At 45.2% G+C, this 13,373-nt stretch overlaps 1 protein-coding gene across 2 annotated transcripts in view; it reads left to right on the top strand.

Annotated features, from left to right (window-relative positions):
• Positions 1–13,373, top strand: part of amt (aminomethyltransferase) — a 41,367-nt gene that overhangs the window by 14,690 nt on the left and 13,304 nt on the right. For both annotated transcript variants that reach the window (XM_060835241.1, XM_060835242.1), the window contains exons 4-6: positions 7,099–7,230; positions 7,897–7,975; positions 10,291–10,436. In XM_060835241.1, coding sequence (XP_060691224.1) covers positions 7,099–7,230; positions 7,897–7,975; positions 10,291–10,436 — 357 coding nt within the window. The remainder of the gene's footprint in view (positions 1–7,098; positions 7,231–7,896; positions 7,976–10,290; positions 10,437–13,373) is intronic.

Here is a 13,373-nt window from a genome sequence, read left to right as displayed (position 1 = left end):
TATTGTTGAAGAGGAGAGTGTGAAACGAACTGGTAAGCTAGAAGAGATACTTGTTAGGAAGGAAGATGTGTTGGACATTTTGAACAACTTGAGGATAGACAAGACCCCCGGGCCTGACGGGATATATCCTAGGATTATGTGGGAAGCAAGAGAGGAAATTGCAGTACCGTTGACAATGATCTTTTCGTCTTCACTGTCAACGGGGGTGGTACCAGAGGACTGGAGAGTAGCGAATGTTGTGCCCCTGTTCAAAACAGGGAATAAGGATAACCCCGGGAATTACAGGCCAGTTAGTCTTACTTCTGTGGTAGGCAAAGTAATGGAAAGGGTACTGAGGGATAGGATTTATGAGTATCTGCTTGATTAGGGACAGCCAGCACGGATTTATGAAGGGTAGGTCTTGCCTTACAAGTCTTATTGAATTCTTTGAGGAGGTGACCAAGCATGTGGATGAGGGTAGAGCAGTGGATGTAGTGTACATGGATTTTAGTAAGGCATTTGATAACGTTCCCCATGGTAGGCTTATGCGGAAAGTCAGGAGGCATGGGATAGAGGGAAATTTGGCCAATTGGATAGAAAACTGGCTAACCGGTCGAAATCAGAGAGTGGTGGTAGATGGCAAATATTCAGCCTGGAGCCCAGTTACAAGTGGAGTTCCGCAGGGATCAGTTCTGGGTCCTCTGCTGTTTGTAATTTTTATTAATGACTTGGATAAGGGAGTCGAAGGGTGGGTCAGTAAATTTGCAGATGATACGAAGATTGGTGGAGTTGTGGACAGTGAAGAGGGCTGTTGTCGGCTGCAAAGGGACTTAGATATGATGCAGAGCTGGGCTGAGGAGTGGCAGATGGAGTTCAACCCTGCCAAGTGTGAGGTTGTCCATTTTGGAAGAACAAATAAGAATGCGGAATACAGGGTTAACGGTAGGGTTCTTAGTCAGGTGGAGGAACAGAGGGATCTTGGGGTCTATGTACATAGATCTTTGAAAGTTGCCACTCAGGTGGATAGAGCTTGTAAGAAGGCCTATGGTGTATTAGCGTTCATTAGCAGAGGGATTGAATTCAAGAGTCGTGAAGTGATGTTGCAGCTGTACAGGACTTTGGTTAGGCCACATTTGGAATAGTGTGTGCAGTTCTGGTCGCCTCACTTTAGGAAAGATGTGGAAGCTTTGGAGAGGGTGCAGAGAAGATTTACCAGGATGTTGCCTGGAATGGAGAATAGGTCGTACGAGGAGAGGTTGAGAATTCTCGGTCTTTTCTCGTTGGAACGGGCGAAGGATGAGGGGTGACTTGATAGAGGTTTATAAGATGATCAGAGGAATAGATAGAGTAGACAGTCAGAAACTTTTTCCCCGGGTACAACAGAGTGTTACAAGGGGACATAAATTTAAGGTGAAGGGTGGAAGGTATAGGGGAGATGTCAGGGGTGGGTTCTTTACCCAGAGAGTGGTGGGGGCATGGAATGCGCTGCCCGTGGGAGTGGTAGAGTCAGAATCATTGGCGACCTTTAAGCGGCAATTGGATAGGTACATGGATGGATGCTTAATCTAGGATAGATGTTCGGCACAACATCATGGGCCGAAGGGCCTGTTCTGTGCTGTATTGTTCTATGTTCTATGTTGTTGCAATATGCTGCTGTGGGTCAATGAGTCAAAATTTATTGTTCCTTTGTAGTAGAATGACAATATTAAGCAATCTCATGTCAAAATGAAATTACTTGACTGTAATGGCTGAAATGAGAAATATTTTGGCACCCCCAAAGTTTGATCACAGGATTAAAATGTGCAGTTTCCTATACAAATTGCTGGCAATTTAATATAGTTTGTATATAGAATAGTTTTTCTGTATTTTCACTCATTTTAATAACTCTAAGTTTGACTATTCCAATGCACTTCTTGGTTGTCTCCCACATTCTACCCTCTGTAAACTTTAGATCATACAAAACACTGCTGAGGACAGGAATTGGGAGGTCATGTTGCGGCTGTACAGGACATTGGTTAGGCCACTGTTGGAATATTGCGTGCAATTCTGGTCTCCTTCCTATTGGAAAGATGTTGTGAAACTTGAAAACATTCAGAAAAGATTTACAAGGATGTTGCCAGGGTTGGAGGATTTGAGCCACAGGGAGAGGCTGAACAGGCTGTGGCTGTTTTCCCTGGAGCGTCGGAGACTGAGAGGTGACCTTATACAGGTTTACAAAATTATGAGGGGCATGGATAGGATAAATAGACAAAGTCTTTTCCCTAGGATTGGGGAGTCCAGAACTAGAGGGCATAGGTTTAGGGTGAGAGGGGAAAGATATAAAAGAGACCTAAGGGGCAACTTTTTCACGCAGAGGGTGGTACATGTATGGAATGAGCTGCCAGAGGAAGTGGTGGAGGCTGGTACAATTGCAACATTTAAGAGACGTTTGGATGGGTATATGAATAGGAAGGGTTTGGAGGGATATGGGCTGGGTACTGGCAGGTGGGACTAGATTGGGTTGATTTATCTGGTCGGCATGGACAGGTTGGACCAAAGGGTCCGTTTCCATGCTGTACATCCCTATGACTATGACTCTATAACTAGTTGGTCATAACAGATAAGGATGGCAAATACCCTTCTCTAAATGACATTATTGAACAAAATGCTTTTTTATAACAATTAATGACTGAGGCCAATTCATATTTATTCATTTATTGAATTTAAATTCCACCTTTTTTTCTTATGACTACTTGGGTCTACTTAGAGAAAACAGATATCTAAGACCAGAAAGGCATATTAGGCAACCAGGAAAGAGGCCTCTGTATTTATAACAAAGCAAATATGGGCCGTAAATTCCATTTCATCTCCTGTAAAAACTTTGTTCATCTTTCTTCAGTCATTTGACTTTCTTAAAGCAGCATGTAAACCACAGCATGCATTTACAGGAGCATTTCTTGGTGTCTACATCCAAACTTAACTGAAAAGTAAATGAATTCAATAGACAGTAGGTGCAGGCGTAGGCCATTCTGCCCTTCAAGCCTGCACCACCATTCAATATGATCATGGCTGATCATCCTTAATCAGTATCCTGTTCCTGCCTTATCTCCGTAACCCTTGATTCCACTATCCTTGAGAGCTCTATCCAACTCTTTCTTAATGAATCCAGAGACTGGGCCTCCACTGCTGTCTAGGGCAGAGCATTCCACATAGCCACCACTCTCTGGGTGAAGATGTTTCTCCTCATCTCTGTCCTAAATGGTCTACCCCTTATTTTTAAGCTGTGTCCTCTGGGTCGGCACTCACCCATCAGCGAAAACATGTTTCCTGCCTCCACAGTGTCCAATCCTTTAATAATCTTATATGTCTCAATCAGATCCCCTCTCAGTCTTCTAAACTCAAGGGTATACAAGCCCAGTCGCTCAGTCTTTCAGCGTAAGGTAGTCCCGCCATTCCAAGAATTGACCTCGTGAGCCTACGCTGCACTCCCTCAATAGCCAGAATGTCTTTCCTCAAATTTGGAGACCAGAACTGCACACAATACCCCAGGTGTGGTCTCACCAGGGCCCTGTACAGCTGCAGAAGAACCTCTTTGCTTCTATACTCAACTCCTCTTGTTATGAAGGCCAGCATGCTATTAGCCTTCTTCACTACCTGCTGTACCTGCATGCTTACCTACATTGACTTGTGGAAAGAACACCAAAGATCTCTTTGTACTGCCCCTTTACCTAAATTGATTCCATTTATGTAGTAATCTGCCTTCCTGTTCTTGCCACCAAAGTGGATAACCATACATTTCACCACATTAAACTGCATCTGCCATGCATCTGACCACTCACCTAACCTGTCCAAGTCACCCTGTAACATCCTCCTCACATTTCACCCTGCCACCCAGCTTAGTATCATCAGCAAATTTGCTAATGTTATTACTAATATCATCTTCTATATCATTAATATATATTGTAAAAAGCTGCGGTCCCAGCACTGATCCCTGCAGTACCCACTAGTCACTGCCTGCCATTCTGAAATGGAGCCATTTATCACTACTCTTTGTTTCCTGTCAGCCAACCAACTTTCAATCCAAGTTAGTACTTTGCCCCCAATACCATACGCCCTAATTTTACTCACTAACCTCCTATGTGGGACTTTATCAAAAGCTTTCTGTAAGTCCAGGTACACTCCATCTACTGGATCTCCCTCGTCCATCTTCAGAGTCAGCACAGAAGCGCTTCACAGGAGGCTCCCAAGCACTGAAGATGTCACCTAGAAAGGGGACGAAATGTTTGCAACAAAAACTCCCAGCTCGGCGAACAGAACCACAACAACGAGCACCCGAGCTACAAATCTTCTCACAAACTTTGAAGAGTTACATTCTCAAAAAATTCCAGAAGATTAGTCAAGCGTGATTTCCCCTTCATAAATCCATGCCTACTGTGACCTATCCTGTTACTACTATCCAGAAGTGTCGTAATTTCATCCTTTATAATAGACTCCAGCATCTTTCCCACCACTGAGGTCAGACTAACTGGTCTATAATTTCCTGCTTTCTCTCTCCCACCTTTCTTAAAAAGTGGGACAACATTAGCCATCCTCCAATCCGCAGGAACTGATCCCGAATCTATCGAACTCTGGAAAATAATCACCAACGCATCCACGATTTCTCGAGCCACCTTCTTCAGTACCTTGGGATGTAGACCATCAGGCCCCAGGGACTTGACAACCTTCAGACCTAATAGTCTTTCCAATGCCAAATCCTGGCAAATATAAATTCTCTTAAGTTCAGGTCCTTCAGCCACTGTTACCTCAGGGAGATTGATTGTGTGTTCCCCAGTGAACACAGATCTAAAGTACCAATTCAATTCGTCTGCCATTTCTTTGTTCCCTGTAATATATTCCCCTGTTTCTGTCTTCAAGGCCCCAATTTTAGTCTTTACCATCTTTTTGCCTTTCACATATCAAAAAAGCTTTTACTATCCTCCTTTATATTTTTGGCCAGTTTATCTTCGTACCTCATTTTTTCTCTGCATATTTCCTTCTTAGTAATCCTCTGTTGTTCTTTAAAAGCTTCCCAGTCCTCCATTTTCCCCCTTATCTTTGCTATGTTATATTTTTTCTCTTTTAACTTTATATGTTTCTTAACTTCCCTCGTTAGCCATGGCCACCCATGCCTCCTCTTATGATCTTTCTTCCTTTTTGGAAAGAACTGATCCTGCACCTTCTGCATTTTACACAGAAATATCTGACGTTGTTCCTCCACTGTCATCCCTGCTAAGGTATTACACCATTGAACTTTGGCCAGCTCCTCCCTCGTAGCTCCATAGTTCCCTTTATTCAACAGAAATATTGTCACTTCCGATTGTACCCTCTCCCAGTAACTATTTCAATGTCCTGGTACTCTAAAAGTAGAAATTGTCAATCTAGAAATTGTCCCAACAGTTCCGTATCTGGTACCATGGTGGGATTTTAATCCATTTCCCAAAAGCATTAGGCTGAACCTCTGGCCTTCTCATCCAGAGGCATTGTTATGTTATCATCTACCCAGTTGTCTGCTTTCACAGACCTAAGCTGGCTAGCTGATGGTGTTGTGAATATGTTTTTGTATTTATGGACTGAAAAATTAGAAGATATGAGACTGTTAAATGACTGAGGAAAGATGAACAAAGTTTTTAGCAGGAGATGAAATGGAATTTAGGGCCTATGTTTGCTTTGTTATAAATACAGAGGCCTCTTTCCTGGTTGCCTTTCTGGTCTTAGTTTTTCACTGAATAGACCTAAGTAGTCATGAGGAAAAAAGGTGAAGTCTCTCACTCCTTCTTTCACTGGAAGTCCTTGGGAACCCGATTAAAGTTTCTAAAAGATCAGCATTTCTCACCAGCTTATAAACCTTGAAAAGCCGAACTGTGACCGCTTTCAAAGACTCAGATCCAGTTTGATTCCTGATGAAGGGCTTTTGCCCGAAACATCGATTTTCCCGCTCCTTGGATGCTGCCTGACCTGCTGTGCTTTTCCAGCACCACTCTAATCCAGACTCGGGTTTCCAGCATCTGCAGTCCTCGTTTTTAATCCAGTTTGATTCCAGTCTAACTGAAGATCTTCGATCAGTCTATGGCTGTCAGCAATTTGATTTTATCGAAAGAAATCTGAGGACCCTGAGAACTGATCAAATTTGTTTCCAGACTTTTGGACAGCAGGGTTGTTTTCTTCTTTTTCTCCTTTTTAAAAAAAGATGTCTGCAAAGACTGTTGTCTTTTTGTATCGTGTGAAAGTATCTGTTTTGGGATTAAGGAGATACAGTCCAAATTTTGAATTACAGTACTGATGTCATGGTGTTTGCCACTTGTTCAAGGATTACATTTTGTGGTATTATAAACAGGTTATTTGAGTTCATTAAAGAAGTCTGGTGAAAGTTTCTTTTAGTCTGGATAGTTGTACAAAAGAGAAGCAAATGGCCATTTCGGTGATGGAATCGATACATGGTGTGACTGTTGGACTATTGAGGCTTCATCACCAGTGCATACCTCTCATCACAGTCGTGGTCATGACAGGCATCAAGGTATGGTGATGCTACAATTGTCCTTGGTGGTACAGTCAACAAAGTGTGATATCAGCCGGGGAAAGTGAACATTGAGAGACCTCAGTGTGAGCTATACTGCAATTTCCCTCGCAGTCAAATAACCTGGTAATACTCACTGACTAGGTTGACAGGCTGCAATCCAACTCCCAATAAATTGCATGCCAACAGGTAGAGCATTTCTAGGACATTTTCCGTAGGAAATCTAGAATGATCTTTTCTGAATGCTTTTCCCAAAAGTGTACTTCAAGGATTATTCTGTGATGATAGAGTGAAGTGGTCATCCTGCAGCACTGTCAGTCCCATTTCCAAAACCTCCCGGTCAGTCAATCCCATTCTGTTCATCACCCCATTCAGTATCCGGAGAAAAATCTGCTCAAATTTAGGAGAAGGAAGCTGTTGGAAACTGCATCTGGAGCCCGGAATGAGTGAGCCATTAACTGATTTGACAATAGTGCACACGTTTCTACTCATTGGTGGCTCCGGTCTGTTCCTCCTGACTGGTTTTATTTATTGGGTGCAATTTCCATGTGTCCTTCAGTCCTAACCTTTCATTTCTTTCTGTTCAGGGTACGCTGTCACTCTTCACCAATGAAAAGGGAGGGATAAAGGACGATCTGATAGTGACTCGGACTTCAGATGGATATCTGTACATTGTATCGAATGCTGGCTGTGCTGACAAAGACTCTGCCCACATGAAGGTACATTGGCTTTGCTGTAGACATCGCAAGGACACAAGCATGCATGCATGAAGTTACTGAGTTATCATTATGGGATCTTGCTGCTGTGTTCACTGCTGAGTTGTAGGTGGCCAGAACATTCTAGATTCAGTCGTGGCTTTGCAAATTCCTGAGTCATCCTGCTTTAGGCAGTATTTAGGCCCTAATTTGGGTCTTGATAAAACAGAACGTGGCATCATTTTATTGTATGATTGAGTCGGGTTGCTATTTTTGATAGGGTGTTAAGGAAGAAACAATTCCATCGATTTGCTCTTAGAGCTGTACTAAAGTTAAATCTGATTTTTGAGGACTGTGATGTACAAGTTTTGCTGGGATTGATTGGGAACAGAGTGTGGGGCTTTCACAGGATCTGCAGACACATGCTCTTCCATCTTGCCCTGACTTAGACACTCAATCATTGGTTTTCCTAATTTGAAATATCGTTGAGGTATGTCTGACCTGACATTCAATTCATCTATCCATTCATCCCCCTGGGGAGCATAAAAAAACCTTGAGTTAATTTAGGAGAAAGGAGCTTTTGGAAACTGCACTTTAGGCACAGGGGGTTTGACACTGGCGCAATAGTTCAGACCCCTCATCATGCTCTGGAGTGTGGGCCTTTGCTAATTGCCTTCCTTCTGTTCCTAGGAGAGACTGGCTGAGTTCAGAGCTGCTGGTAATGATGCTGACCTGGAGTTTTTGGAGGCGGGATTGATAGCGCTGCAAGGTGACCATTTCACACTGTCATCCCTGAATAATCCTGAATTGCCAGAGCTCCACTTAAAATTTTCTGTCTTTTTGATACAGCCTGATCCACAGATTTAATATTTATATTTTAAAATATCTCCCCTTGCGAGTGCACTCTTGCATAAGTGAGTACAGTGTTCACACTTGCACAGGCAAATGTATCCCTGTGCATGGGCACAGTCAATCATACTCATGTTATATCCCCCCATCGTGTGTAAAGTGAGAAGCACCTGGGCCCACGTGCTGTCATTGCCCCTTGGCTTACATCTCCCCTATCCTCAAGCATTTATCTGACCTCAACATTGGCCTTTACTCATGCTCACCTCCCTGATACACACTCTCTCTCTCGCTCAGGCACCCTAAGCCTCTACTACCCACTCCTCGAGGCCCACACAGTCTTCCCTCCCACTCCCCAGGGCCCGCACACTCTCCCTCCCACTCCCCGGGGCCCACACACACTCCCTCACGCTCCCAGTGCCCACACACACTCCCTCCCTCTCCTGGGGCCCGCACACACTCCCTCCCTCTCCTGGGGCCCGCACACACTCCCTCCCTCTCCTGGCAGCCGTGCACTCTCCCTCCCTCTCCCCAGGGCCTGCACACTCTCCCTCCCTCTCCCCGGGGGCCTGCACACTCTCCCTCCCTCTCCCCGGGGTCTGCACGCACTCCCTCACGCTCCCCAGGGCCCACACACACTCCCTCATGCTCCCAGTGCCCACACACCCTCCCTCTCCCTGGGGCTGCACAGTCTCCCTTCCTCTCCTAGGGCCCGCACACACTCCCTCTCTCTCCTGCTGGCTGCGCACTTTCCCTCCCTCTCCCCAGAGCCCGCGCACTCTCCATGCCTCTCCCCGGGGCCCGCGCACTCTCCCTCCCTCTCCCTGGGGCCCGCGCACTCTCCCTCCCTCTCCCCGGGGCCCACGCACTCTCCCTCTCCCCGGGGCCCGCGCACTCTCCCTCCCTCTCCCCGGGGCCCGCGCACTCTCCCTCCCTCTCCCCGGGGCCCGCGCACTCTCCCTCCCTCTCCCCGGGGCCCGCGCACTCTCCCTCCCTCTCCTTGGGGCTGCTCACTCTCCCTCCCTCTCCTGGGGACCGCACACTCTCCATCCCTCTCATCGGGGCCCGCACACTCTCCCTCCCTCTCCTGGGGCCGCACACTTTCCCTCCCGCTCCCTGGAGTCCCATACACTCTCCTTCCCACACACTCAGCCTCCTATTTATGTGGACCTGTATCCTCTGCCTCCTGCCCCTGTCCCCTGGATTCCCTTTCCTGGCTCTCAGGTTCTCTGCATCTGGGCCCTGCACCCTCTGCTTCCTTGTGGCTTTCCTGGGAACGTGCTACATTGTAATTAACTTGTTTTAAACTAATAAACTTTTTTCTTGTTCAAAGTTTGGGAGAAGATTTGTAGCTCGGATGCTCATTGTTGTGGTTCTGTTTGCCGAGCTGGGAATTTGTGTTGCAAACGTTTCGTCCCCTTCTAGGTGATATCCTCAGTGCTTGGGAGCCTCCTGTGAAGCGCTTCCGTGATGTTTCCTCCACCATTTTTCTTGTTACTCGAATGCATGCTATTTGTCCCACAACTTCCATGTGATCATCCTTCTCCACATTGCTTATATGTATAATCAACTGGTACTATGGGAGAGAGAGAGATGATGACAGCTTTTACACACAGGAGATCCTCACAGATCCAGGCACCAGTTGAGGACAGTTCTTTCCTCAGTAACAGTTACAATCTGGAGCACACTATCAGGAGGACTTCCAATGCCTGCCCCAAGTCCTGGACTTGCTTCATAAACTGTTTAATCTTGAACAGACAGACACTCGCACACTACAGACATGCGTGCATGCATACAAAGACGCACGCATACAAAGACACAGGCTGGGGAGAAATATGTTGCTCTTTGAAATAGCGCTTTTCCACCTGAAAATGTTAGAGAGACAGTAATGTCTCACAGAGTAGGGTGCACTGAGACCATTAACCTGCTCAGGTCTGTGGAGTGGGTCTTGTATGTTCTGTCCATTGAGTCAGAGGTGAGTTTACTAACAAGGGAACCGTAGCTAAACCAACTCTTTGTTTCATCCCAGCCAACCATCAACTTAGCTTCTAATTGGGAGTCTCCACGCCCGGCAACAAACAAGCATGAGGGTGCATCAGGGGTCCTAGAGTCCACCCTGTCCTTTTCCGTCCTTGGTGACCTTGCTTTGATGTGATAAAACTGCAGTCCTTTTTACTTCCTTGCCTTTGGGGACTGGAACCTCCTAGATAATGTGGACCTGTTGTTTACGTTGGTTAGGTCCATCTGCAGCGCAAGTACTCCAGGAGGGTGTGTCTGATGACCTTCAGAAGCTGCCGTTCATGTGGAGTGCCTTGATGACTGTATTTGGGGTACCAGGCTGCAGAGTGACTCGTTGTGGCTACACTGGAGAAGATGGAGTGGAGGTGAGTTAACTCTTCCTAATGGATACAGTGGGACCCGCTGCTTAAATGGGTTGCCTTTGTTTGTAAATTTTGTTCTCATTGAGTCAGCTGGTGGCTGGAACTGAGAAATAAGCGGTTTTCACTCCCAACTTTCCCTGTATCAAAAATTGTTTCCATTTAGCACCTTGAACATAGCAGGTCGGTCAAAGCCATACCAGAGTGGCACTATCGAGCTAAAGAAGCAGAAGTTAAAATGTATGAATAAAAACACAGAGTTAATAGGACCATAAAGAGAGGGGATACCACCGCTTAATGTGCAGCTAGCTGAAGACACATTGACCAATCTGGGGCACAATAATTCAGGAATGCTAATGAGTTAGTTCCATTCTTACCTGTCTCATCATAGTCGGAGTCTCATTTACTTCTTATCCCACTCCCACCACATTGCTGTCCCCCAAGGATCTCTCCTTCCTACCTCCCAATGCTCATCTACATGCTGCCCCTCAGCAACATCGTGTGAAAGAATGGAAATTAAAATTCGCCCATACACTGTCGATCCCCTACTCAGACTCACCACTCCTTCTCTCAACCCTTCCACTGTTTAAATTCTCAGACTGATATAAAGTACTCAATGCACAGGAGTTTCCTCCGGTTAAATATTGGGAAGTGCCACTCTCTAGCCAACAATCCCATCCCTCTCCCTGTACCACAGTGCTCGCACCCACAACATCATGTTAGGCTGCGAGATGAACTTCCTCGTCTGCACAGTCAGCTCCACAGCCTACTCAATTCTGGCCTGCCTTCTCCTGACAAGGCCATGCTACAATTATTCATAATTTTAAACTCTTTCTGTCAGTGTTGGTAAAGTTTCACCCACTCGGAGGCTCAGCAGTATCATTTTAGATTAAAATATATGATAAAGGTGGAAGGCAGGTGATGTACTGCGACCGCAGGATGTTGGAGCATCTGGATGCCAGGCGATCCAGGGCAAATACATCTGCAGTAAGTGTCTTTGGTGCATGAACTTGAGCTCACAGCCACTGAGCTGTAGACTGAGTTACAGATGCTGGTACACGTCAAGAAGGGTGAACATTACCTAGATATTTTTTTCCAGAAGATAGTCCTATCCCCTGAGATAGCATCATGTGATGTGGGCAGAGGCAGGAGGGTATGATTGCAAATGAAGCAGGTAAAGGGACCCAGAGGGCAGGAATTTCAATTGCCCAACAAGTTTGAGATTCAGCTTTTTTGGATGAGAGTGAGAGCTGAGCCAACTGACCATGTCACCGTGGTATAGGAGAATATTTCAGCAAGGTGAATAGCAAAGGAATATCATGGCCATAAGGCACACTACAGTGAGAGGAATTGACACTGTCTTTGATTTTAGAAGGAAGGAGAACAGAAAAATATAGGTCAATTTAGCTTGATGTCTGACATGGAGAATTTGTTAAAATCGATCCTTAAGAAGATTGTAGCTGGACAGGTAGAAAAACTCAAGGTAATCTGGAAGAATCAGCATGGCTTTGTAAAAGGAAATCATTTTCTACTAATTTATTGGAGGTCTTTGAAGAAGTAATGTTTGTTATGATAAGGAGAAGCCTGTAGAACAACTGTAATTGGATTTCCAGGAGACATTTGACAATGTGCCAAGTAAAAAGTTATTGTGTAAAATAGAAGCACATGGTCTAGGGGTAGCATACTAACGTAGGCAGAAGAAAGTAAGGACTGCAGATGCTGGAGAAGGGCTTATGCTCACATTCCTGATGAAGGGCTTATGCCCGAAACATCGACTCTCCTACTCTTCGGATGCTATCTGACTGCTGTGCTTTTCCTGCGCCACACTTTTTGACTAACATAGATGGAAGATTGGTTGGCTGGCAGAAAACTGAGTATTCATTAATTTGTATTGAAGACTTTAGCTGAGGGGAGTGAAAGCATAGTAGCCAAATTTGCAGACAACACTAAGGTAGAAAGGGAAGTGTGTTGTGAAGAGGACAGAAGGAGATTGTAGACTGACACAGGTGAGTGGGTAAAATATTGGGCAGATGGAGTTTAACGTGGAAGAATATGAATCACAAAATTGTTAGGGTACAGAAGAGGCCATTTGGCGCATCATGTCTGCACTAATTCTGATACCTTGTGCTGATTTTTGTTTCATTCATGGAATGAGAGCACCACTGGCTAGGCCGGCATTTATTATCCATCCATAATTGCCCTGAGGGCAGTTAAGAGTCAACCACATTGCTGTGGCCCTGAAGTCAGACCAGGGTAAGGACAGCAGTTTCCTTCCCTAAAGGACATTAGTGAGCCAGATGGGTTTTTCTAACAATCGACAATGGACTCATGGTCATCATTAGATGATTAATTCCAGATCTTTATTAAATTCAAATTCCACCATGTGGAATCCACCAGGATTCGAAACTGGGTCCCCAGAACATTATCTGGGTCTCTGGATTAACAGTCTAGCAATAATACCAGTGTCTCAACTGAACTTACCTCCACCACATTCCAGGCAGTGCATTCCATAACCTAAAAACTCAGTGTGAAAATTTTTTTTTCACAATACCCTTGCTCTTCTTTGAACAACTACTTTGTTGTTCACCTTGACAGGAAGAAATGTAAAACGGAGAACAACTGGAAAATTCTGAGGTGCAGAGCGATCTAGATGTTCTAGCACATGAGTCACAAGAAGTTAGCATGCAGGTACAAGTAATTCAGAAGGCTAATGGAATGCTTTCCTTTAATGTGAAAGAATGTTTCCTCTTGGGGTGAGTCCAGAACTAAAGGGTTTTAAAATTAGGATTTACCTTTTTAGGACAGAGGAGTATTTTGTTTTCACTGTGGACTGTGCGACTTTGGAACTCTCTGTCTCAGAAACTGGTGCAAGTGGGGTGTTTGAACATTTTTCTGACAGAGATGGATAGGCAAGGGGAATTGAAGGTTAACAGAACTAAATGG

Source organism: Hemiscyllium ocellatum, chromosome 14 (assembly GCF_020745735.1).
Source record: "Hemiscyllium ocellatum isolate sHemOce1 chromosome 14, sHemOce1.pat.X.cur, whole genome shotgun sequence".
NCBI classification, from domain to species: Eukaryota; Metazoa; Chordata; class Chondrichthyes; order Orectolobiformes; family Hemiscylliidae; genus Hemiscyllium; species Hemiscyllium ocellatum.
Note: the sequence above shows the minus strand (reverse complement) of the source record. Positions and strands in the feature narration are given on the sequence as shown.